General features: G+C 43.1%; 1 protein-coding gene across 11 annotated transcripts in view; it reads right to left on the bottom strand.

Annotated features, from left to right (window-relative positions):
• MAP4 (microtubule associated protein 4) overlaps positions 1 to 26,211 on the bottom strand; it is a 288,369-nt gene that overhangs the window by 17,979 nt on the left and 244,179 nt on the right. For 7 of the 11 annotated variants that reach the window (XM_039526889.1, XM_039526884.1, XM_039526883.1 and 4 more), the window contains 7 exons: positions 14,495 to 14,595; positions 13,168 to 13,380; positions 9,794 to 9,971; positions 6,531 to 6,590; positions 6,050 to 6,375; positions 3,429 to 3,557; positions 1,609 to 1,701 (listed from right to left, as the gene is read on the bottom strand). In XM_039526889.1, coding sequence (XP_039382823.1) covers positions 1,609 to 1,701; positions 3,429 to 3,557; positions 6,050 to 6,375; positions 6,531 to 6,590; positions 9,794 to 9,971; positions 13,168 to 13,380; positions 14,495 to 14,595 — 1,100 coding nt within the window. The remainder of the gene's footprint in view (positions 1 to 1,608; positions 1,702 to 3,428; positions 3,558 to 6,049; positions 6,376 to 6,530; positions 6,591 to 9,793; positions 9,972 to 13,167; positions 13,381 to 14,494; positions 14,596 to 26,211) is intronic. The other 4 variants (XM_039526892.1, XM_039526890.1, XM_039526893.1 and 1 more) reach the window with 3 other exon arrangements.

Raw genomic sequence — 26,211 nt, 5'->3', positions numbered from 1 at the left:
TGAGCTGCAGAGCACAAAGTAGAGTTCACCTACGAAATCACCTCCACAGGCGATTACACACTCTCCAACCCCAAGAACATTAGGAACCCATGGAGGATACAAATGTGTAACTAATACTATGGATGCCAAGCACTGGCCAACTGAAATGTGAGACAATCTCAGCACAAATATAAAAAGCCTCAGCAGTCATAAATCTTGACGAGAACTAAAGCCTGATTAAATGAAAATTACACCTGTACTCCTTGGGCTCTTCCTATGCCTGGAAGAAAAGGTTGTTATCCACCTGTGAAAAGGATGACTAGCCTTTGATTTAACAAGCATTTTTAATAAAACCCACCATGAAGGTCTTCAGGATCTTCTTGCAGTAACTTATGAAAGAATTTGAATGCAAGAGTTGATGCATAATCATAAAGACAACCACACGCATACTTCTCAAGAAGGTGCTTACAGCGCATGATGACCTGCACCACAAGCAATATTCGAGGCAGCATTTACAGCCTCCAAATCCAGCGAGTGGCAAGTGCTCAAGATGCAGAAGCAGGTGACCAGGCACTGAGCCCTAAGCTTGCCTCCAACGGTTGACTATTTGCAGGCCAAGGATGCAGGTTTCCTCCCCACTCCATCCTGGAAGAGGCGCTAAAGGGAGTTACTTTAGCATTTTTAAACAGCATTGCATTAATAAGTTTTTAATCCCACAACTGCATAGAGTCAGTGGAATGGAGAAGGGAAAGCCAGGACATCACTATAGGTGACACTCCCACTCGGTCCAGGGATTCTGAACTTCAACGGCCAATGGCTGTCAGTGTGTTGGGCACAGGGACAATGGAAAATCAGCAGCAGCAAGAAACAGACTCTTCCACCCGGTCACCCTCCTTATTTAAAACAGTGGCAAAGTTGCGATTGCTACTAGCACCCACACTCTGCATTCCCAGAAACTATCACTACTTAGGAAGTAAACAAACCCTGGCACAGATGTGTATATTATATATAGAGAGAGAGAGAAAGAAAGAGAGAGAGAGAGAGAGATATTTTTTTTTAAAGGTAACGCAAGCTGTGTCTGCTGGGAAACAGGTGACCTGCCAGGTCAACACAGGATGTCTTTAAAGCCTATAATTTTACAGCATCCAGATGGTATTTGGCATTACTCCACCCACTCAGCTCGAGGCACCTGGCAATACTACCTCCATCTGAAATCCACAGCGTGTACTCAAAGTTTATATACAACCCTCACAATATTAGCTTGCAACACCTCAGCAAGCTCACCTCCCTATTTCCAGTGAAACCAGTAGTCTTGAATGTTAGAAGTCACTCTTAAGTTAGTAACTAAACAAAGTTCGGAAAATTTCACCCCCAAAAGTGTTTCAAAGTCCTTCTCCTGATACAAAGTTCTCCTCGCTTTAGATCACTGGGAAATGGGTCGAATGCACAGCTGTGAAATGTAACATACGCTCACACATTTAACCTAGTACAGCTTAGGGGAAAGTCTACCTACACACCTCCCAGAAATCTTAATTCTGTCTTGCTCATCTGCCTGAAACAGACTACATAAAAAAGCAGAACAAGAAAAGAAGTTAGTAGAAAGACAGCTTGTCCAGAGCCCATACTTACATTCCCACCTCCAGGGACATGCTTAATATTGTCCTTGGAACCACACTTGGACTGAACATGGCTGTAGTTCGCTTTTTTGGAGACTATCTGGACCTAGAGTGTTACAGAATGGAAAAACAACACAAGGGAAGAGGACTGGTTAGAACGGTCATACGGCAGGCTGGAGTGATGCTGTAACATGGTGGATAAACAAAGAGCTGTGTTAAACTTCAACCCAACTTCAGTATTAGGTGTGAAAGAACTTGAAAGACAAGAGAGAAAAAGAGTGAACAAACAAGGAGAGGCAGAGTACAGCTAAGCAGACAGCGGTAGTGGTGACAGCTTAAGTGCTATTGTGGAGGACAACACTTTCCTAGCGTATTGTACAGATGAGCAATACAAGAGCGCCTGGCTGCCAAAAAGACTGTGTGTGCTAGCTTCCTCAGAGCATGTTCAGCCATGCATTCCAGCAGTGAGAACTAACATGGCTATCTCCATCCCTTCAGTCTCACACTTTCACCTCAGTGATCCAAGTCACTGCCTCTGACGACCTTCTCACTGGTTAGTCTCTGCAGTTTTAAACTATTCCAGTTTGCCTGGGAACAACTCAAATCCTAGGCAATGCATCTGAAAACCTCTCAGCAGTATAGCCTAATCCTCAAAGCAATAACTACATGGAAGGTTGTCAAACCACCAATTTAACTTAATTGGCAGCAGGTCTGATGCCAGCCAGATACAGGAGAAACAAAGTATCTAACAATCTGAAACAGTTCCAGACCCATTAAACACACAAAAAAGCCTAAGGCTATGAACCCTCAAAAGTTAAGTGAAAGCTACAACTCTATTCTTAAAAAAAAGATCAGTTATGACAAGTCCCCGAGTTCAGTCCTAGAGGTTACTTACAGTACAGCATGTTCAGAAACACCTATGGTACAACAAGATACATTAAATATGGGGTGGAAGCTTTACCTCTTAACAGTACTTTGGTTTGGTACACTGAAGATATCACCTGTAGCTAGAACCACCAACATGGATTTTTCAAAGGATACTTGCCAATTTAGGTAGACTGGATTCAGTGCAACAAGGACCCTCAAATTTACCCTGCCATGGAAACTTACCAGTTTCCTGGCTCTAATTCAGAGGAGCAAACATTTAAGAGCAAGACCAATGCCATCCTGTACATATATAAGGTCTACCTGATGGTATAAGGTCTACCTGATGGTATCGCAGAAAATAGCACCAGCTCACAAGTTAACAAACTTTCACTGCCAGCCCTCCCCTTCTCTACTTCCTTCCCCCACATAGCTCAGATCTGGGAATAAGACTTCATGACAGAACTTCAGGGTAGGACGCCAACAATTGGCAACCGCTAGCTGTGAGGGGTTAGAAAACAGTACTGGTGAAACTAGGTCTGGAAAATTAAAGGGAGAACATTAGGTCACCAGTGCTCCATTTTTTGTTTGAAAGTGCCAGGACCATTGATCCGTCTTCCTAATCCCAAACTGACAGCATCCAGAGAGAAGGGAGGTTTTCCTCACAGAAGACCAGCCCACCTTAGAGTCAGCCCATCTAAAAGTGAAGTCAGAGCACACCACTCAAGCAATGTGCAAGTCAGGCTTTGAAAAAAACTACATGTGAAGTCGGCAGAAATACGTCTGCCTGTATTTTACTGGCAGTGTCAGGACATACAGGAAAGGTGCAGAAAAGGTGAGCGTGGGGGAGGGAGGGAACAGTGACACTGACACGAGAAAGCATAAAAGCTAAATAGAAGGGAAAGTGACTCAAATGGAAAAAAGTTTTCCTTTCATCTTTCAGGGATAAAAGACTGAAACAAAACTCACTTTCCCATTGGGCTGCTTTTGTGCCCCCTCTTTTGTTACAGTTGTTTTAGTAGTAGCCATTTTAGAGACTGCATTGGGTTCAGACTTTCGCGCAGCACCGGCTGATTCTGGTTTTTTCTCTACTTTAGCCTAGATGAAGACAAATGGAGGATGATTTTAACCATGAGAATCAAAGTAAATGATGGAAGGAAATGATGGAATTCAAATCAATAACCAGATAGATGCAGTGGACTGGAGAAACCAGGGAGAACTTTTTATAAATCAACATGGTAAAATGGTGAGGCAAGATGGAATCTCAAATCTAGAACTGGTAAAGCAGAAGGCTGGGTCTCACTCAAAGAAGTGAAACTCTTGAAAGATCCCTTCAGGCATCAGAATTTTAGCACTTCCTAGTGGGGTAGGTGGTCAAGGCTCTGTGGAAGAATTATGTCCAGCCTCATAACAACTGAAGAGTTGTGCCAGATTCTGTCTTGACCGCTGAGCATATGCTACAGTTTTTTAGCTCCACAGGTCTACCTGGAGACTTCCTCCCACCTCTAAAATGCTACTACAGTAGGCGTTCTGCTGGATGTGTCTGCACTGTATTTCCATTACTCATCTCCCTCACCACCCTAACTTGGCTCATGCTATAAATTATGCTGAGTACAGTGGTGAAGAAACATGACTAATCCTACGTATTAAGATTTAGTTAATCTAGACTGGTGTAAAGGCAAAAAGTTGCAGTTAGTTCAGCATAAGGATTTGCAGTGTAGGAAAAACTCAGCGTCAACCTGAAAGAACCCATTTTTCTGCTGATTTCTTACTTTTTAACCAGTGCTCACCACAAAAGGTGAGTGCACACAAGGCTGAATTTTTTAAGACCAGGGCTTCTGCAGCAGCCCTGTACCCTGCTGGACCAATTAATAATACAGCAGTAAAACAGGCAACACTTCAAAGCTATTCTTCTTTTGGGAGTGTCCTAATAAACAGAGAAGACTTTAAAAGCCCTGCAAGAAATACAATGATTCTCTTTGTATTTGACATACAGTCTATGTTAACATACATTCTAACACACTGCTATTATGAAATGGAAATGATCCAACAAAACAAGGGAGCACATTGTACAGACAATGCCCCTTGAACAGACAGCCCTGAAATCTAGTCAGAAAGCTTGCCATGCCTCTGGAATTCTAGAACAGTCTAAAAAATTAAAGTGAGCTTTAGAGCTCCTTTTGACCAGATTTCTGAAGGACCTTAATGGTGTTAGTGAACCTCCAATCTAGTCTCGACTTGCATTCCATTTGCGAGCACTCCTCCCCTGGTTCTCACTTCCAAGTCCTCCAGCCAGGTTTGGTTTACCCTGTTTGGAAGCTTCTCCCCTTGTGAATGGTGGCACAGCTTTCCCTAAAGAGCCAGACATTCTCGGTCATTACTTAGATATTCACTTTTTGTGTACCCCAATGCATACTCATGGGAGCACTCTTTGGGCTTCTTGGCTCTGAGGAATAGGTCATGACCAGCTACACGTATAACACGCTGGACTTTTAACAGTTCGGTGGTACCTTCTTTTTCAAGCAGGTGATATGGTTTATGGCATACTACAATGCAGCTCATGACTGCCCTTAGAATTAGTGTGCCTTTCAGAGACTAGGGCTCCCATCAAAAAGCGCTTCACCTTGGTTACAGAGATCAGAATGGAAAATTAGTTTCAGGAGACCACTCCTCTGTATTAAAAGTAAGGGTGCTGCAGCTTGCTCCATTTTACACAAAGTAAAGCCCTTGGACTAAAGGCAGGTTGCTAATTCAATACTCCCAAACTTTGTCTGACCGAGTATCTGTTATATGATGTCTTATAATAGTTTCATGCTTCTGCATCTACAAGATGTATAGGATGGAAATGTTAATGACTGCCTTCTGATTAAAAATGAATACACATTAATCAGTCTAATGTCTGACCCTTACAAGGAACTCCATAGAATTATTCCAAGGCTTTTCTCATTCAGAGAATCACAGGGAAAAAAGCAATTAGCACCTCTGTATTAAATGAGGGCCTCAAGCTATGTCCTACCCACTCCTTCAACCTGGGCATCTACTTTTTCTCAACCCATCTCCCTCTTCCTTAGTTATCTTTCTGTGGCCTCCAGAGGGTGTCCTGAGAACAGCATATGCTGCCCTACTCCACCACTGCTTGAAGCCTAACCCGTACAGCACATTGCTCATGTCAACAGAGACAGTATGTCCTGGGACTTGCTCCTGAATCCAGATCTTCCACATAGTGGCACATTACTCTACCTGGTGTACAATTCAGCAGTCCCAAATCCTCTTCTCAAACAGATACTCAAATATAAATGAGCTCTGAGCTTTCACATAAGCTAGTCTCCTGATCAGGAGTGTGGCTCTGTTTCTCCATATCAAAGAGTTGTGAAATTTTGTTCATATTCCAAATACACTTTAAAAGGTTTCATGGAAGTATTTCCTCTATATGCTAATGGTGCTGCCTTGTGCACATGGGGAACCTAAAAGGAGCTCTGCAGAGTCTGAATATAGGAAAGCCAGTGAGCATAGAGTGACTGAAAGCGGTGAGGACTACCAATAGCTCTTAAATGCATGAGTAGTCGTAAAAGCCGATTGAGGAGACTTACCCTTCCTCCACCAGGTTGGTGTTTAATGTTATCTGTTGATCCAATTTTGGATCGTATGTTCTTCAGGTCAGGGGCAGAAACACTGCTGGTTGGGCGAGGCGGCTTGGGAACAGTGCTGGTTTTAAGTGGAGCTTTAACTGTTGATGGTTTTTTAGCTTCTGGAGTTGCACTTGATGCTGTGGTGGGTCTGGCTGCAGCTGACTTGGGTTTGGGGCGGCTGATGGCGACTCCAGGTGAGGCAGGAGTACCTGGGGTTGTAGCAGTAGGGGTAGTGGTGCTGCTCTTTGCAGAGTTTGCAGGCGCACTCTTTGGGCGGCTCAGGTCTGCTGCAATAATCATAGCAGAAAGGGACGTTTGAGTAATATCCATCACATCAAGCAGACAAATACCCAACTGTAAAGATACACAGTAACATGTTGATTGAACACATTTCTGTAGTCAAGTAGAGAAGCATTTAGATGCAGGAACTGAGGGACGTTACCTGATGGTGACTTCGCAGTGGTCTTCCTGGCATCTGCAAGCTTTGTTTCAGTCTTGATAGCTAAAGAGTACAAAAACAGTCAAGCTTTTCTGCACGTTTTCATTGTGAACAGATTCACTGGTGTTACTGGGAGCGAAAGCCAACACACAGACCAACCCTTTGTGGATGCTGGCATAGTTTCCATGAGTGGCCAGACATTCTCCGTTGCTTCTTAGATATCAGCTTCTTCTGTATCCCCAATGCATACTTGTGAGATGCAAAAAAGGATGACTGCTACTCATTTTAGGGCTAGCCTCTGTCCTGCTATTTAGAGGGAAACATCAAAGTATCTCATAAAATCAGCTGCGTCCCATGCCTCGGTGAACTTCCTCTCATTACAAAAGCAGCTTCTTATTTCACAAGATATGGTAAAACTCATGTCCTTCAGAGGGAGACTCAATCCCATAGAATAAAGTCTCAGGGAGGCTAGAGAATGTCATAAGATGGTTAGGCCTCAGCATGGTGGGCAAGGGTCGCTTTATTTTTACTTTTATTCATTTTTATTTAATGGTTCTCTCACATCTCAGTAACTGCTTGCTAGTGACATTCAATTGATACCGTTAATGACTCCCCCTCTCTGTTTCTCTTAAATCAATTTGGGGCCTTCTCTCAACTGTCTTCATTTAATATCAAAGGCAAAAATGCATCCCTTGGCAAACTTGTCTATCTATTAACTTTGGCATAATCTCTAACCTGATGATAATTTTACTAGATAATTTTCTGACACATGAAGGCACTGTACCCAATACAAGGTTACTATTTTGAACCTTACTATGATGGACAAAAATGAATTATTCAAGAGACTGGAATTTGGTGGTTGCCAAGGAACCAGTGATCATGACCTGATTACATTCAATGTAGGCAAATAAAAGACAGGCCCAAGCAATAATAGATATACTTGGTGCTTCAAAGGGGCTAATTTCCAAAAGTTGAAGAAACTTATGAGCCAAATTGATTGGGAAGAAAAATTTAGACAGAAAAAGGTAAATGAAAATTGAGAGTTCTTTAAGAAAAGGTAATTAGATGGCCCAAAAGCCACAATTCCCCAACCAAGATAGAGGACAACTTTGGCTGACAGCCCATCCTGATTGTGGCAAATTGAAGTGAGCAATTAGAAGCCAAAAAACCCCAAAAGAAATATATAGCAATCAATATAAATTAGAAGTTATGAAGTGCAGAGAATTGCTAAGGGACACTAAAGACATGAGGGAAATTCCATGGCTGGCAGGGCTAAGGCCAAGAAGAAGGAGGTGGTTTTTTTAATTTTATTTTTGTTTTTGTTAATATCAGGAACAAAATAAATACTAGCAACGGTGTAGGCCCATTACTAGATGTAGATGGTAACATTGTTAATAATGATGCAGAAAAGGCAAAATAAAACACAAATTCAGTGAATTAAGAAGTGGGTAACTGAGGTCTCAGAAAGTAGCTGTCAATGAGGAATCATCCTCACTGAATGGGAGTGTTTCTAGTAGGGTTCCATGGGGCCTGGCACAAGGCCTAGTGCTAGTCAACATGTCCATCAGTGATCTGGAAGTAAATATAAAATCACTGCTGATAAAATTTGCAGATGACAGACTGGCACAGTAATAACGGATGAGGACTAGGAAGTCATACAGAGCAATCTGGATTGTTTGGTAAGATGGGCACATTCAGACAAAATGTGTTTTAATACAACCAAATGCAAAATTACCCATCTAGGAACAAGGCTTGCAGGCCATACTTACAGACTGAGGGACTCTGGGTTCTGAAAAGGATTTAGAGGTCATAGTGGAAAAGTAACACAATATATTCCCAGTGTGATGCTGTGGCAAAAAAACTAATGTGATCCTTGGATGTATAAACAGGGGAGTGGTGAGTAGGGGTAGGGAGGTGATTTTACCACTGTATATGGCACTGGTGAGGCTGACGCTGGAATACTGCATACAGTTCTGAATGGTGAAAAGTTGGAGGAGAGGGTGCAGAAAACAGCCACAAAAATCATTTGAGGGCTGGAGAAAATGCCTTACAGTGAGAGACTTAAAGAGCTCAACCTGTTTAGCATGTTAAGAAGACGGAGAATTGACTTGATTATAGTCCCTTCACAGGGAGAAAATACCAGATACTAAAGGGCTCTTTAATCTAGCAAGAAAGGCAAAAGCAGCAGCAATGCCTGGAAGCTGAAGCCAGACAATTCAATTAGAAATAAGGCACAATTTTTTAACAGTGAGGGTGATTAACCATTGGAACAAATCACAAAGAGGAGTAAGGGGTTTCCCATTCCTTGATATCTTCAGATCAACACTGGGTGTCCTTGCTTTAGCCAAGTCCAAGTTACCGCTTCATTGAGTAAAATGTAAAGAGGGTGAAATTCAGATGGCCTGTGATATACACAGGCTTGGAAATATTAGATTCTTATCAGTAAATATTGATAAATGTCAATTTCATCCAACACATACAAACCAACAGAAAAATATTTCCATAGATAATAACAGAAATTTACAGATCGGCAAAATAAAAAACGTGCTGCTGGCGAACTTAGAGTTTGATTTAAGGATATTCACATGTCAAAATAATCAAGTAATGTTGACAATTTGTGTTTTAGACTTTTATGAAAAGCTTTAACTTTTTGAACTTCAACATCTACTGTCAATAAATAATTTCATGACCCCTCTTATTGTCTGACTACCCCATAATTTCCTGTGAAAATTTTAAATAGACAAAAATAAAAAATGCTTAAAAACAAAAAGTTAATATCTGTTGAAGTTACAAAAAAATAAAAATCTCACTCTGCCAAGCCTACATATACAGGAGGTCAGAATGGATCATCTAATGGTCCCTTCTGGTCTCAGACACTGAATTTATGAAACTTAAATTTTCTGTCCCCTCTGTCTATGCATCTGCCTACCACCATCTCTACACACCTATCACACTTCAAGTTCACACCTATCACAGCTCAAGCAGCCTCACCATTTGTGGCCAAAAACATGATAGTTTTATTTGCAACTGAAGAACTAGCCACTTTATTTAATGGCAGCCTAAATGGAACAAACTTCTGGGGCTAGAGAAGTGCAAGCACGGAATTTGCTCATTATCGCCTCAGTTCAAACTGTCAGGGGCACTATGAGCTGCAAGAGGTGCCTACATTTCTGTGAACTAATCCAAATACTAACATGTTCCAACAGAAGCTAGCACCAGTTTGAAAGAAAGGGCGCTCATCCTGAGCTCAGCAGGGCAATGCTTACACGTTGGCCTTTTGGGTGGGGAAGCAGCAGTGTTTCTCGGACCGGAGGCTGTTGTAACTGGAGACGCTGCAGTTGTCCTGGGCGTGGCAGGGCTGACCTTTACAGCAGCTCGAGGTGTCGTAGCAGACAGTGGCTTTGAAAGTGAGGTCCGTTTGTCTGGGCTCTTCGCGTCTGTTACCTGGTAACAAAAGGCTACACTGAAACCGATGGCCCATTTACAAACAGTACTCTCAAGATGTAGCTGAAAGAGAACTTGGAAAGTGCTGAAATTCCTTTTCAAAAGTGCTGAAGCACAATTGTTTGGATTCTTAAATACGTAAGCTAGTCCCTGCTAAGAAAAGTTCTGTAACATGGAAAATTCTAAAACAAATTCCCTGTAGTACATGAAAACCTGCGACCGGCTATACTTAGTGAAGGACACATGGGACAGGTAGGTTGGTGCACCCTAAAATTCGTTATTCAGTATCTGGGAAGCTCCATTAGATTCCCAAGCTGACAGGAGCAGTCCATTTGTAGACTTGCACCAAGTATTTATTTTGAGCTCCACTGTTTTTTCAGTCATTAGTTCCCTAGCATCATGTCACTCACTAACCTCTGGGAGAGGAAGCTATTTCATTACAGGCCAAAATGCTTTCCAGGCTAAAAAGGCATTTGGCAGATCATCTGGAACACAATAGATCAATCAATTTATGAACAACTGACCCATCAGGAAAATGGAGAGTGGTCATTCCTTCCTGGAAAACTAAACAGATGGGACAATTTGACTGCAACATCAACAGAAATTGGAAATAATTTAGAAGTGGCTATTTGGGGAAGGGCGGGCAGGGGAGTTACACAATATTAGGTAATGACTCAGAATTTCTGCGATATTATGGTTTACCTAAAATCGATTTTAAAAAGTTTTATAAATTTATGATTAATGATAATTTTAGGAAAGTAACTATGGAAGGAGGAAGTGAAAGTGGGATTACCTACCCCAAAATCAGTATTTCCATCAAAATATATATTGGCTTTGTTCAGACAGACAAAGACACATATATTTGCCCTTTTGTAACCACCTGTATAGGGGACCCTCAAACACAATCCTTTAGCTCTGTGTTTGACAGTAAAGGCCTTAAACACACTGATGAATGTAAAGATTTACAGCTGAAATTTATTTTAACATTCCTTTGCAGTTTTTGTACTACTGCATGAGAATACACACATGAAGTTGTTATAAACAAAAATGTCTTGCTTCAAATTGGATGTAAGTACCTAGATGTAATAGTTGATTAAATTTAAACATCTAGAGATGATGCAGTAAGAGGTGAAGTAAACGGTTTTATTTTCCTACCTGAGTGAGGAGCAAAAAGACCATTAGATTTTTAAATTGCTCCAATTTAATAATCTCTGATATATTTTTTAAAGTTCTTGTTTGCAATTGTATTTGTATTTTGTCAGCATCCCTTTAAAAGTCTGGTGTTCTACAAATACCAAATACACACTGCACAACCCACTTACAGGTCACAATCAGCATGGGAGACATTGAAGACAGGCTTCCAGTTCTCTAAATTGAGTGCTTATATCCTTCTTTAGCTCTAGGATATGATGCTTTAGAGCCGACTGGCACGTGAATGACCATGGAATTACAAACTGCAAGCATTTACTGGGCAGATCAATTAATAAGTCATATCTAATGGCACCCATCAACCATGTGTAGCAGGGTGAACCCCTGCTCCTTCCCTGAAGGGGTTAAAAACAGCCCTGGGATAGGGCTGTGGCAGGAGAAAACAGCCTCTAGGCTGGGCTGATTAGGGGAAGTGGCTGCAGTTGGGGCCATGCCCCAAACTGAGCCAAGGGCCTTATAAGAAGGCCAGGGAAGCCAGAAGCCAAGACAGTCTTCCTCTGCCTGAAGAGGAAGAAGGGCCTGGCTGCAGGGGCTATAGGCAAGGTACCTAGGGTGAAGCAGGGCTGGGGAAAGGCTGAGGAGCTGGGGAGCTCCAGCCTAGAAAGCCCCAGGCTGCGGCCTAGCGAAGGGCTAACAGGTACTGGGGGTTGCAGAGGGCAGCCCAGGGGTAGGCCAAAGCAGCAGGTCCAAACCCCTTTGCCTGTGATGAGTAGGCTGATACTGCAGTCTGCCCCGGAGTGTGGGGCTAGACAATGACTGGCAGTAGCCAATACTGAGGCAAGGTGGGGATAGAGGGTGAGGGTTCCCCAAGGAGAGGGGAAAGAGAGAGAGAAGGGGCCTAGGGCAGCACCCCATGTATAAGGGCACCGGGTCCAGGGAGGGACACGGGGGCCAGAGGACAGGTGGATCACCAGCCTGCAGAGGGTGCTCCAGTGCTGGACAGAGCTAATTCCCGGAGTCACCAGCAGGAGGCGCCGCAGGGGTGAGTCCGACCCGTTACACCATGGTTTCTGGGCACTATCGAAATTACATAAAGTGACACCGAATTGGAAGGATTGCACCCAATCCGCAAACGCCATTAGGGTATGTATGTGTGGGGTGGGGAGGTTATTCCTGCTGCTTATCTCAAGGGAAGTGTTGGTAGGTCATTCTTCGGGGTATTTATTTGGGAAGACATTGGAGAAGATTTCACAGAGCTACTTATGAGTGAAAGCATCTCTATTCGGTCACCTCGTCTATACCCCTGCTTTGTGTCACGATTGATATTATCTAAAACAGGTGATTAGTCTGTGTCTTGTAGACATCCAATGATGGTAGATTTCCACAACCTGTTTCGGGCAGGTTCTTCCAGTCCCTTATTAATATTTAAGACGACTTTTCCCTACCATAGCTTAAACCCAGTTATTAGTGTAATAGTCTCTGCTTTGCCTTGTTAGACTGTAGCTATCCAGTACTTTTAACCTTTCCCCTTCCCACATCCCAGTGGTCTTATTTACCTTCTGTTTTACCGGTTTTCTAGTTGACTTATTTGGTCCAGCTCTTTCTATAGAACGTGGAGTTGAACATTAACATTAAGTTCCCTGTTCAATCACATTAATTCAACAGTTTTCTGAAGTATATATTGCAGAACAAAGAAGGTTACAGGCTTTTGTTTTAAATTTAAAAAAAATAAATAATTTTCTTGAGCACCTTTTAGTAGTTCATGAAAATTACAACCAAAACACAGAGGAAAGTTTCAACGCTCTCCTGCTCGTCCTACTCCTCAGTGCCAAAATACATATTCTGCTCAGATCCATGGAGGCAGAATCTTGTGTCCATACAGATCTGATAGCAAGATCAGGCTTTAATCTTATTGTTCCATTGTTGTCTCTAGAACGATGCTACCCTTTGATTCCTATCGACTGTTGCTAGTCAGATAAAACAGTTACCTGGATTTTGGTCTACAAGCCTTGGAGCTTCAATGTGCAAGTGAAATATTCTCTCTTACCTTTGGTTTAGTGTCTTTAGGAGTTAAAGTGGAGGGACGTGTAGTACTGGTGGCTGGGCGTTTGGGAGTAGTGGCCGAAGTAGGACCTGCAGTAGGGCTGGTGGGTTTTTTGTTTTGGCCAGGTGTGGCAGAAGCTGGCCGCTTGGGGCTTGTAGTGGACAGTGGCTTGGTTTTCATTGCTGCAGGTTTTGCTGATGGTGTGGATGCTGAAGGCTTTACATTTTTCAAAAAGCAACATCCAATGTAAACACAAACACAGACAAAAAGAAAAAAAACAGCGCATTGTAAACAAAAATGTTAAGCAGCAAGGAACATAAAATGCTATTTAGAGGAAACAAAAACATTAAACATCCTGTTTTCTGAGCGTAACAAAAAAAGGGCCTGGAGCTGGCATATAACATTGACAGGAAGTAATGTAGTACCTGTTTTACAGATGGGGAACAGAAACACTGGGACCAGGATTTTGCCATTAAATTCAATGGGACCAGAATTTGGCCCAGAGACAACGAAGGCCCCAGAAGGGAGTCAGTGGTGGAGCTGCAATTAATACTTGGAGTTCCTGACGTTTAGTCTTATGCTCAATGAATGGGACATTTCTGTCTAATTGTACCTATATAATGCAGTGCAAGATCTAAATCTTAATCTAACCTAAATCAATGGCCAAATTCCCACTGCCTGCAATGTGACCTGGATTCAGCCTTAGGTATCAACTCTTAATAAAAATTGGAGCTTAGTTGTTCAGAGCCTATTCCTTTGGATTTCTCAGGTGACAATGTGAATGAGAGTAAAACCATGGCATTCACTGAGGGAGAGATTACGGTTTGGGTTCAAAACTTCAGTAAGAGCTCTGGTCAAGACTGCTGACTGCTGCCATCTCTTTGGTGTAGAGACCATCTGTTTGTACAGCATTAAGCTGACTACGGCCCCAGGTCCTGATGGGGACCCGTGGAAGCTACTGAAATACAAATAAATTAATAATAATGAAACTGTCAAGTGGATCAAAATATCAGCATTCTTGAAATGTCATTATGAAAATTAATTGTTCTCCCACCATGGACATTGCCTAATGTATTATTTTATATTTAAGTTGAGCATAAATTTGTTGGGCTAACTCCAGTTTCAATTAGATTTACTGAAGGCTGATTTGTTTGTAACTTTACAATTGAATTACATTGTTTGGTGTTCAAATGAAATACTTCCCAGATGCCACTTGCTCAGAAAACAGAACTGTATCACCACAGCTTAAGAAGCAGGGAGTAAAGCAGGCAGAGGAAGCCAAACCCACAGAGCTGGGTATAAAGAAGCCATGAAATAATGGCACACCGACCTTGGTCTTCTTCTCGGGGCTTGGAGGAAGCTCTTTGTTTGGGGGTGCTGTGATGTCACTTCCCGTCACAAGCTCCACCGGTTTTATCTCTTCTGGTTTTGCTAACCAAAAAAAGAAGACACCCATATATATTAAACTTCATTTAAATTCATTTATTTAAAAAATGCCACTATAATGGCATTGAAAGACAAATACTGCACAAAAAGCAGCTAAGGTTATACGACGGCTGCTGCTGGAAAGGCTCTTGGGAGTTGGAATGCCCTTCATGAGCCTTTCCAGAGATCACGAACTTCCCAGATACCCAAATGGTTTAACTAGAGAAACAGCTGACCCAATGAGCCATTATTAGCATCTGTAAAAAAACTCTTTTTTAGCCTATAGGAAAACTCGTTGTCTAATAAGTTCTACCTAAAAACTGTTAGGTATATAGGTTGCTTATTTACTTGGACCAATTTCAGGCCAGAGTATAAAACCCCAAAATATAAAACTGCTTTTATGCTGTCCATGTTTTATATACACACTAGTGATACAGCTGGTACTTTTCTCTGACTTTAGTTTCTCTTATGTCACACTATATGGCAGTTCCCCACATCCAAATTTTACACTCTGAATAAGGGAGATTCCCAGCAGCCAAAGTAATTTGACTGTTAAAGCAGTAGAGGTTAAAAAGGTAAAGTAGAGATGTGGCAATTATGTTTAGACATAAAATAAACAGTACAGAAATGTATTAGTACAGAAATTGTTAGATGTATCATGCTTCGGCATTGAATGTTTCACAGCACAAAAAGCTTTCATTTATGGGTTACAAAGTCAAAGGATGCCAGGATTTTGACTGCAATTTCTAATTTTCTTCACTGTTCTTCTTCCAAGAACAGATGTCATTAAATTCCCAGCCATCAAAATTATATTTACTGACTCTCACAAAGAAGTAAGGCTATAGTTATATTAAATGTGTCCCTGTCCACTTCCAAAAAAATTATCTGAAAACACTGTCCAAACACCCGTGAAAGACAAATCCCCCGGAAAAAAACCCAAGCAAAACCCTTTAAATAGCAACCTAATGACATTTTTCTTCCCAAATCTTTTAATTTGCCACAAAATAGAAAAGCACTTGAAGATCTAAAGTGGAGTAATTATAACAGAAAATTGCAATTTGCACCCTGCAATACATTAAAAAAAAGTAACATCTGCTTCACCATCACCAGAGTTTTACAATATCAGAACTATAAGCAGAGTCTCTTACAATATGAACTGATTTACTGTTGCACTTTCAGTGGTATCTGAACTCTATGAACCATTGGCCCACAAAACCCTTCACAAGTTTACTCAGTTTCCCTTGTCATCTGGAGAGTAAGATGCAGAATCTTTGTATTTCTAAACATAAGAACATAAGGTATTTCTAAAAAAAGAACATCCATTATGCAACAGATTGTCATGTTGCACTACCATGGTAAGGGTCTACTGGAACAGATGTGTGGTAAGTTGAACAACGAAAAGATCCCTTCCCAAGGTCTTCAAAGAATTGCCGTGTACATTTCATATTTTCTGGCTTGCACATTTCACAGAGACAAAACCTTAAATACAGACTCTCAGAGCTGGTTTTGCTCACCCAAAGCATGTTTAGTTTCTTACCTGCCTTTGTCTACTTGGTGTTGCTCCATAATGCTTAATGTTTTCTTCCCCCTATACTAATTACATGGGGCTTTTTTTCTTGCATTATATTCGTCCTTTCTCCTTTTCCTGAGCCCCAAACTACATTAAAAGTTACAGAGCTGCAGTTTCTTTTCTAAACACAAAAATCTTTCCATAGGAAACCTAGCACTGAAACTGATGGGGGTATTTCTTATTGTAGGTCTGAGGCCAGAATCATTGACCAGCTCAGGTTCTAACAGTCAGAGCCCAATTATTTTTGGTAACTAATCTAAATTGGCCCATACACACAAGTAACTTCTACGGAGGTTCAATAAACCATTATGTTTTTCCCTTAGTTTGTCAACCTTAACTGTAGCAGCAGCATATGAAATAATCATTGTCAGCAATTCCGGGATCTGAACAGCATATTTCTGTCCATTAGTTGGTTGAGGCTAAGTCTCTCTACAGGCATTTATTCTGCCTTGAAACTTGGGTCTTGAGAGAGTTTTATTTATTAGTTCAAATTTGCACAAAATTATAATGGTCTTACATAAAACCATGCATCTCTAGCTTCCTATTGGCCTCTGTGGTACCACAGATCCCAAGGTGACCCTCCACCAATTAGCAATTGCCTACAGGTAATATCAGCTGCTTATCATTTCAGCTAATTCAGCAGCAACACCAAACCTCTTGTGTGATGATAATGTATGAACATTCCATGTATATAACGTGAAGCTGTTTATTCAGGCACAGGCTGTGTCACCCAGTTGAATCCTATTCAGATATATTCTTGATTAGTTTCTTACTGCCTTTTGAGTACAAAAGTAATGCAATGAAATTCCCTCTCTTTTGCACACAGCAGTGTAGTCCATACCCATGGAAGTAAGCACTGAACAATGTAAAAGAATCTCACTCCAACCAAGGCATAATCAGAGTGAAAATTCTGAGATAATGGTGTTAAGGTTCTAAAAACTTAACAATAATTTAAGGGGAAGAAAATCTTGACAGAACACTGAAGTTAAAAAAAAAAATCATGCCACCTAGGAAAGCCTGGATATTTTAAGATGATACAGCTACACTATCATCAAGGTGATGGTGCTACATTGGGGGATGTCACTGTTATATTATGAATTAGAAGGTGATTTGTGTAGATAATCATTAGTTACCTTCTTATATATGCCAGGCTGGTGGGGTGTAGCAGCAATTTCCAACCACAAAGGGCCAACCAAGAAAACAGCATATGTGCAGGTGTCTCCTTTCCCATTATAAACTCGGATGGGGAAGGGGGGGGGGGAGGGTTGGCAGGGCCTCAAGGGACCTTAGACGGGCATTTTTGTTTTACATTCTCTTTCTTTCATTTAATTAACCACTCAATATGCTCATCAGTACATTTGCCTTCGTTCATCATTTAATTACTAGGCTGCTCTCTTTTCAAACATGGAGCACAGCACTGCCTGGGAAGATTTGCTGGTTACAGGGAATATTAGGAAAAGCTGCCAAATCTTAATCAAATTTGTTCATTAGTCGGTAAGAACCACTGAGGAGACCTTTCAGTTTGCTAGCTCCTCCAGTCACTGCAGTTAACCTACCAAAAGGTATTTCAAGGACATTTTTGTTCAAAGCTACAATGAAGTCTATTGCTACACTCTCCTGAGTAGAATTCTTTCTTTGTCTACTCCAGCTCTTGCTTCTCACTGAGTTTGCTGACAGTGAAACAACTCAGCTCAGCTGATCCAGCCCAGAGAATCCAATTAATCCCTTTGGGGAAAAGTGAGAAGGGAATTTGAAGGAGAAAGAAAAAGGACATTCCACATAATGACCTGGCACTGAGAAAATGACTCTCATAATGCTGGGATCAATTGTACTGGCCACACTGTTACTCCATGTAATCACAGCAATGGGAATAGCCAGTAGGATACTGTAACTCTATTCTTCCTTTTCCCAAATGAGCCATTCATTAATCCAAACATGATCAAACTTTTATTACATTTCAGTTTAAGATAGTACAATCTGCCCCTGCCTCTCAGAATTTCCAGTAAATGAACTTTCCTATTGGAGAAAACTTCTTCAAACTATCTTGACTTGAGACATCAAAGCAATTACGGAAATCCAAAATAATTTAACACCGCATCTCTAACTCCAATGCTGTCTTTACAAAAGCCTTGAACATAAATCAAACCCAAAGGAAAGTTGTAATATTAAATAATTGGTGCATAATATTAGCATTAATGAGTACATTCAAGCGTGCATTAAAAACTCGCTATAAACATCGTCAACAGAACATGGCAGTTTCAGAGTTCAGGAGCTGCTGCTGATCACAGGTGTGGCTGATCGTGCCACCTGTTACCAAAGTTGCCCATTTTCCATTATAAGACCCTGTTTTCAGTTGCTTATAAAACTGCCAAACGAACCATCTGGGCTGATATTTTATGTTCTGGGTTTCTGCCTCAGGCTTTTAATTTCAGCCAAACTGGTTCAGCCATTTCTGAGAATGAAGCTAGGGAAAAGAGGAAGTTACCTTGTGCAATAATGATGGTTCTTCGAGATGTGTCCCCTGATGGGTGCTCCATGACCCACCCTCCTCCCCTCTACTTTGCAGTTCTTGTCAAGGACTTTGCAGTAGAGAAGGAACTGAGGGGGGTTCACCCACGCAGCACTGGTTAGCCTCGTGGCAGAGCACGAGGGCAGGGACAGCGCATGTGCGGGCCAAAGAGACACTACTACCAAAGTTTTCCAATCAGCAGCACAGGGACGCAAATGCACTTACAGTGGAGCACCCATAGGGACACTACTTGAATAAGAAATAAATTTTACTCATGTTAAAAAATTCTGGCAACCCTTTGAAAACCTCTAGCGCCCACATGCTTTGGAGTAGGGACTTGAAATTTGGCAGAGGTAGTCTTTTGCCAACCCGGTGCACATCTGCCCAAATTTGGCCAAGTTATAAGCCTTTGGAAAAAATCGCAGTTCACACATGATCAGTTCAAACGTTGATTTTAGCAGCTAAAATTTCAGAAGATTCTGTCCTCAATGAGCATGCTCAAACCTCTCTCAGCTCCTAGCGCTGACCTGATTGCACATGTGCCATCCCCACAGAGCAGGCTCTTCAGCCCAAGGCTTCAAGGTCAAAGCCGGTCTTTCCCTGTAATGGTTGCTCACAGCAGTTCCAAGCCAGGATGGGGCTGGGCACTGGAACTGAGAACAGGGAGCCTGTGTCTCCTGTGCTCTCAGCGACCCCTCTTCTGCTATTCAGGCAATGTGGAAGAACCACCACCTGATCTGACTGCAGGATATCAGGAATAGATTGGGACACAAGGTCTGGAGGTGGAGGTTGAGAAAGGAGACTTTGGTCAGTTTGGAACTGCGGTGAGGTAATCCTCACCTCTGAAGGGGGGGAGGGGAGAGGGGCAAAGCCAAGAGGGAAGAAAGGACATGATAAAAGGGAGAGACATTTGCCATGCGCTCTCTCTCTCCACGTGCATCTACAGACACCACACCAAGCGACTGAAGCACCGATCAAAGTGGAGAGCCTGGCTGAAGAGCAACCAGCCAGCCTGTGGTGAGAAGCATCTAAGTTTGTAAGGGCACTGAAAGTGTTAAGATCAGCTTAGAATGTGTTTTGCTTTTATTTCATTTCACTAAATCTGACTTGTTATGCTTTGTCTTATAATCACTTAAAATCTATCTTTGTAGTTAATAAAGTTGTTTGTTTATTCTACCTGAAGCGGTACATTTGGTTTGAAGTGTATCAGAGGTTCCCCTTGGGATAACAAGCCTGGCACATATCAATTTCTTTGTTAAATTGATGAACTCATATAAGCTTGCAGCATCCAGCAGGCATAATTGGACACTGTAAGATGGAGGTTCTTTGGGTTGTGTCTGGAACCGGAGATATTGGCTAGTGTCATTTGCTTGCACAATCCAAGCAGCTTACATGCCCGAGGCTGTGCATGAACAGCCCAGGAGTGGGGGTTCTCACAGCAGAGCAAAGTAAGGCTGGCTCCCAGAGTCAAGGATTGGAGTGGCCTAGCAGATCACCAGTCCAGATAACACCAGAGGGGAACATCACACCAACCCTGCTGGCGAACAAGGTGGGTGTGTGGCAGGGTGCTGCTGCAAACACACCTAATCAGCCCCTGCCATGACAGCCCCAATCAAGGGGGAATAGATTAGGGCTGGCTGAAAAGCCTTATGTCTGCCAGCCTGATAGGCCAAGAACTACAAAGGCTGGGAAGGAGCCAGAAGGAGCAGGGGCAGCCAGAGAGAGGTGGGTCAGTCAGGGAGGGAGGTGGAAGTCCTCTAACTGGTTACTGACTCAGCCTGTGGTAGGCAAGAAACCTGTAAGGATTGTATATTAGTTGGACACCAGTGGTGGGAAAACGCGTAAAGAATAAAGGACACAGATGTTGCGCAGAGCTGAAGTTTCCCTGCACTTATCTGGGAGGGCAACCAGGCCCAGAGGAAGAGGGGCCGGCTGTGCACCCCATGACATGTGGAGGCTTCTCCAGGATCCTTTTGTGCCAGAGCTATAGTTTGGTGACCTCGGGATGGAGGGAACCCTGCAGTGGCAGACTCAGCAGCAGGAGGAGATGCAGAAGATGCTGCAGACCTTCCAGCAATCCCATCAGATGGAGAGACAGGCTCTACTCGCCTGGCAGGCCGAGCAGCAGAGGACTGTACAGGACTTTATTAAGGAGCAGGAGGGGGTGCAGCAACAACTCCTGCAGAAACTGGTGAGTTCCTTGGGGGGAGATGGCACCCACACTACGGGGTTGGGCCTTTGTAAAATGGGCCCTGCCCTGATGACGACCGCGACACCTTCCTCTGCATCTTTGAGTGAGTGGCTGTGGGCACCACATGGGACAGGGCAACCTGGGCCCCACAGCTAGCCTCATATCTTGGTGAGGAGGCACAGGCTGCATATATGGCCCTGACTGATGCACAAGCCAGGGAGTATGACACCGTGAAGGTGGCCGTCTTAGACCGGGTGGGGCTTTCATCTGAGAAATATCAACAGATATTTCAGTCGGCCAGGTGGACAGGGGCGTGCGGCCCGGGCCTTCGCCCAGGAATTGATGGACTGGGCCACACGATGGTTGCGGCCCAACACTCAAACGGTGGGGCAGATCATGGACCAGGTGATACTGGAGCAGTTTGTGCAGGGCCTCCCAGAGAACTTGCGAGTCTGGGTCCAGCAACACCAGCAGTCAAGCTGATGGAGAAATATGCACTGGGAGAAAGAGGGGAAGTAACCCAAAGCATGGGGGTGAGACCCCTACATGGGTGGACCCCAGTAAGAGGAAGGACCCAGTTTTTTATTTTAAAAACCCATGAAATTTGTGTGTACGCATACACACACATTTGCAAACTATGTTAAAACAACATTAAGGTTGCAAAAATCAAGCACTCAGAAATTTTGAAATTCCCCAAGTTCACCACCCTGCAAATTTTTAGGGCTGAGTTTTAGGATAAAGGGCAATTAGAGCACCAGCCAATATGACCATGGAACCATAGGCTATGACCGGTTAAAGAGATTTTGAGATTTCAGTTAATGACTGGAAATCTCCTAGTGAAAAACGGCACTTTCCTTCCACTGATATTCAACTGGCCTCCTCTAAAGATCAGATTTCTCTAATCCAGCTAGACTTCCAGTACCAAACCATGTCTGACCTCCATATCAGGTAAGAATGAACATTTAAGGTAGAACCAGAAGCATACAGCAATTAATCTCGCTGCTCCCTACATGTCTCTCTACATTCTGAGCCTAGCAATCCTAGGCCTGGTCTACACTACGCGTTTAAACCGAATTTAGCAGCGTTAAACCGATTTAACCCTGCACCCGTCCACACAACGAGGCCCTTTATATCGATATAAAGGGCTCTTTAAACCGATTTCTGTACTCCTCCCCGACGAGAGGAGTAGCTGCCATGTCGAATTAAGGTTAATGTGGCCGCAAATCGACGGTATTGGCCTCCGGGCGGTATCCCACAGTGCACCAATGTGACCGCTCTGGAAAGCGATCTGAACTCGGATGCACTGGCCAGGTAGACAGGAAAAGCCCCACGAACTTTTGCATTTCATTTCCTGTTTGCCCAGCGTGGAGCTCTGATCAGCACGTGTGGTGATGCAGTCCCAAATCCAAAAAGAGCTCCAGCATGGACCGTATGGGAGATACTGGATCTGATCGCTGTATGGGGAGACAAATCTGTTCTATCAGAGCTCTGTTACAGAAGACGAAATGACAAAGCATTTGAAAAAATCTCCAGGCTATGATAGACAGAGGCCACAGCACAGTGCTGTGTGACAAGCGTAACGGAAAGCCAAAGAATCAAATGGACGCTCGTGGAGGGAGGGAGGGGGTACTGAGGACTCCAGCTATCCCACAGTCCCCGCAGTCTCCAAAAAGCATTTGCATTCTTGGCTGAGCTCCCAATGCCTGAAGGGTCAAAAACCTTTTCCCGGGTGTTTCAGGGTATATGTCGTCAATTTACACCCTTTCTCCCCGCCCCGAAATAAAAGGGGAAAAAACGTTTCTCGCCTTTTTTCAGTGTCACCCTATGTCTACTGCATGCTGCTGGTAGACGGGGTGCTGCAACGCTGAGCACCAGCATCCCCCTTCCCAGTGGCAGACAGTACAATATGACTGCTATCCATCGTCATCATCAGCCCGTGAGTGCTCCTGGCTGGCCTCGGTGAGGTCGGCTGGGAGCACCTGGGTAAAAATGGGAATGACTCCCGGTCATTCCCGGCAGATGGTCCAGAACGGCTGGTAACCGTCTTTATCATAGCAACTGGAGGCTGAGCTCCATCAGCCCCCGCCCCCCCTTTCATGTCTAAAGAAAAGATTCTGTACTGCCTGGACTATCATAGCAGCGGGAGGCTGCCTCCCCCTCATTTTATGTCACTAAAAAGTCAGTGTTTCTTATTTCTGCAGTCTTTAGTACGTCATCACACAAATGGGGGGACATTGCCACGGTAGCCCAGGAGGGTTGGGGGAGGAGGGAAGCAATGGGTGGGGTTGTTGCAGGGGCACCCCCTAGAATGGCATGCAGCTCATCATTTCTGCGGGATCTCTGGGGCTCAGACACGGAGCGGCTGTGCTCTCTGGTTCTCTAGTAGACTTGCCCCATATTCTAGGCAGGACTGACTATTTTTAGACAAAACAAAGAAGGGATTGACCCGAGGAGTCATTCCCATTTTTGTCCATGTGCCCCCGGCCGACCTCAGCGAGGCCAGCCAGGAGCACCCATGACAGCAGCAGACGGTACAGAACGACTGATAACCGTCATCTCATCGCCAATTTACAATGGCATGGCAGACGGTGCAATAGGGATGGTAACCGTCTCTGCTGCCTTGCAAAGGCAAATGAATGCTACTGTGTAGCACTGCAGTACCGCGTCTGTCAGCAGCATCCAGTACACATACGGTGACAGTGACAAAAGGCAAAACGGGCTCCATGGTTGCCATGCTATGGCGTCTGCCAAGGCAATCCAGGGGAAAAGGGCGCAAAATGATTGTCTGCCGTTGCTTTCACGGAGGAAGGATTGAGTAACGACATTTACCCAGAATCACCCGTGACACTGTTTTTGCATTGGGATCTCAACCCAGAATTCCAATGGGCGGGGGAGACTGCGGGAACTATGGGATAGCTACGGGATAGCTACCCACAGTGCAATGCTCCGGAAATCGACACTAGCCTCGGTACATGGATGCACACCACCGAATGAATGTGCTTAGTGTGGCTGCGTGCACTCGACTTCATACAATCTGTTTTACAAAACCGGTTTATGTAAAATCGGAATAATCCCGTAGTGTAGACATACCCCAAGGCACATAACTTCCCCATTTCACGATGGTAGCAAGAACCTGGCTGCTGATTCCATATAAGGTTGACAATCTCGGCTATGGCTGATGCCTAAATCAGAGCTTTCAGCATGCAGGAGGGTAACTGAATTGCTCAGCAGGGCAACATGAGGATGTCAACATGGATGATGGGGTAGATCGCTTGATAAATTGCCCTGTTCTGTTCATTCCCTCAGAAGCATCTGGCACCGGCCACTGTCAGAAAACCAGATACTGGGCTAGGTGGATCATTTGTCTGATCTAGTATGGCCATTCTTATGCTCAAACAGGGAATCTCTTGAGTTGGCACCACCACCATTTCCCTGAATAACCCAGTAGCAATGCTGCTTTCCACTAACAAAGGCACCATTGCAGGCACATGTGTTGAACATGGAGACAAAGTGTCAGCTTCTAAACTTAAAATTGTTCGGTCTAAATGAAATAATACATACTTCACAGGACTACTGTGGGCATTAAGTAGTCAGTGTTTGTATAGCATATTGGAAACACAAGGCATTGTGTAAGTGCTAACCATGATGGTCACTCAACAGGATGGGGTAGTTAAATAGCTACAAATGCTTTCAAGACTAGTTTTATCCAAAAAGGAACTGGTTTAAAACAATGAATAACCTGGCACATAACTAAGATTGAATGGGCCATTTACTGTTTATGGAAGTGTTACTCTGTTTAAAGTCTGAAATATTTATTACTATCTCAAAGCTACACTGGGAACTGAATGGAGAAAGATGTCTGCACTGTAAATGATTAATTACATATCTTCTTGAAGTCTGGTAATGTGACCGAGGACATGAACTGAATGATTAAATCAAGTTTCTCCCAACTCGAAGGGACACTAAGGAAACCTTCTCTCACACAAATGTATTTCTAAAATCAAAAGGGAACTGAGCATCTTGCATCAGGGAAACAAGGGAGAGAGAAAAAGGAAGTTTCCATTTCCAGCATGACCTGAAAGAAGAATGACATGGAAATATTCTTAATCACATCAACAGATCTCAAAGTTACTAAAGCTGGGTAAGCATTATCCCCCCCGCCCTTTTTTTTTTTTTTAATAGGTGCGGAAATGGAGGCACAGAGAGGTTGTGACTTGGCCTAGGACACCCGTGAGTCATAGAATCTCAGGGTTGGAAGGGACCTCAGGAGGTATCTAGTCCAACCCCCTACTCAAAGCAGGACCAATCCCAACTAAATCATCCCTGCCAGGGCTTTGTCAAGCCTGACCTTAAAAACCTCTAAGGAAGGAGATTCCACCACCTCCCTAGGTAACACATTCCAGTGCTTCACCACCCTCCAGCGTAGAATACAGATCTCCAACTTCCAAGTCCCTACTACAATCCATTTGACAAGAACTATTGTCTCATGGAAGATACTGTCCTTAGTGAAAAAGCTACGATGGACACACATTGTGCTTGAATAGCTTTACAGTTTATGTTCTCCTCTCTTTCCTAATCATAGTTTTAAAGATAGGCATGTTATAGAAGTACACTGACAGACATGTATCTAGACTGTGTCACTGCTTTGCTGTAATACACTGTGTAGATCCAAAAAGTATTTTAGAAGATAAAGTAGTTTAAATATTGTGCACCAGCTGGTACACCGAAGGAAAAACACTATCAAAGTTCATTCTAAGGCCAAGAGGAACGAGACATGAAAAATACATCTGCATCTTAAAAGTCTCAAAGCAGGGAATTGTATTTACAGCTACAATTCTTAAGCCTCTGGGGATGTCTGGCTGAATTAAAATAGTGAGCACAAGCTAGGAAACTGGGGTGGAGATGGAAGGTAGGAATGATTATATGCAGCATGTTTGAAAAAAGGTCTTTGATAAGGTGAGGTCTTATTTCCCATATATTTTTCTTTAAAACTTTATAAACTCTAAGTGTATCAAAAAATATTTGGGAATAGCAGTTCATTAATACGTAAATCCCTGTCTTCTTTCTCATCTCCTGGGAGTCACTCACTTCAGTTTTATGCAAATGATTTATTTCATCTGCCTGGTACCTATTGGCTGATTATGTTTGGGTCATTAATGTGCCTCAAAATGGAGGCATAGCCATATTCAAATGCACTTGTGAATGAGGCTATGCACACAACTCTGTATGCTTCCCAGCAAGGGATATTTAGCAGACTAAACTGAACTGAAACATCTTTCACTGAAATAGCTCCATAATTCTCAAAATGGATTTTCTGTTGATGGCTCTAATCCTTAAAAATAGTAGATTAAG

The sequence above is a fragment of the Mauremys reevesii genome, linkage group 2, assembly GCF_016161935.1.
Source record: "Mauremys reevesii isolate NIE-2019 linkage group 2, ASM1616193v1, whole genome shotgun sequence".
NCBI classification, from domain to species: Eukaryota; Metazoa; Chordata; order Testudines; family Geoemydidae; genus Mauremys; species Mauremys reevesii.
This window is presented reverse-complemented; position numbering and strand designations above follow the sequence as displayed.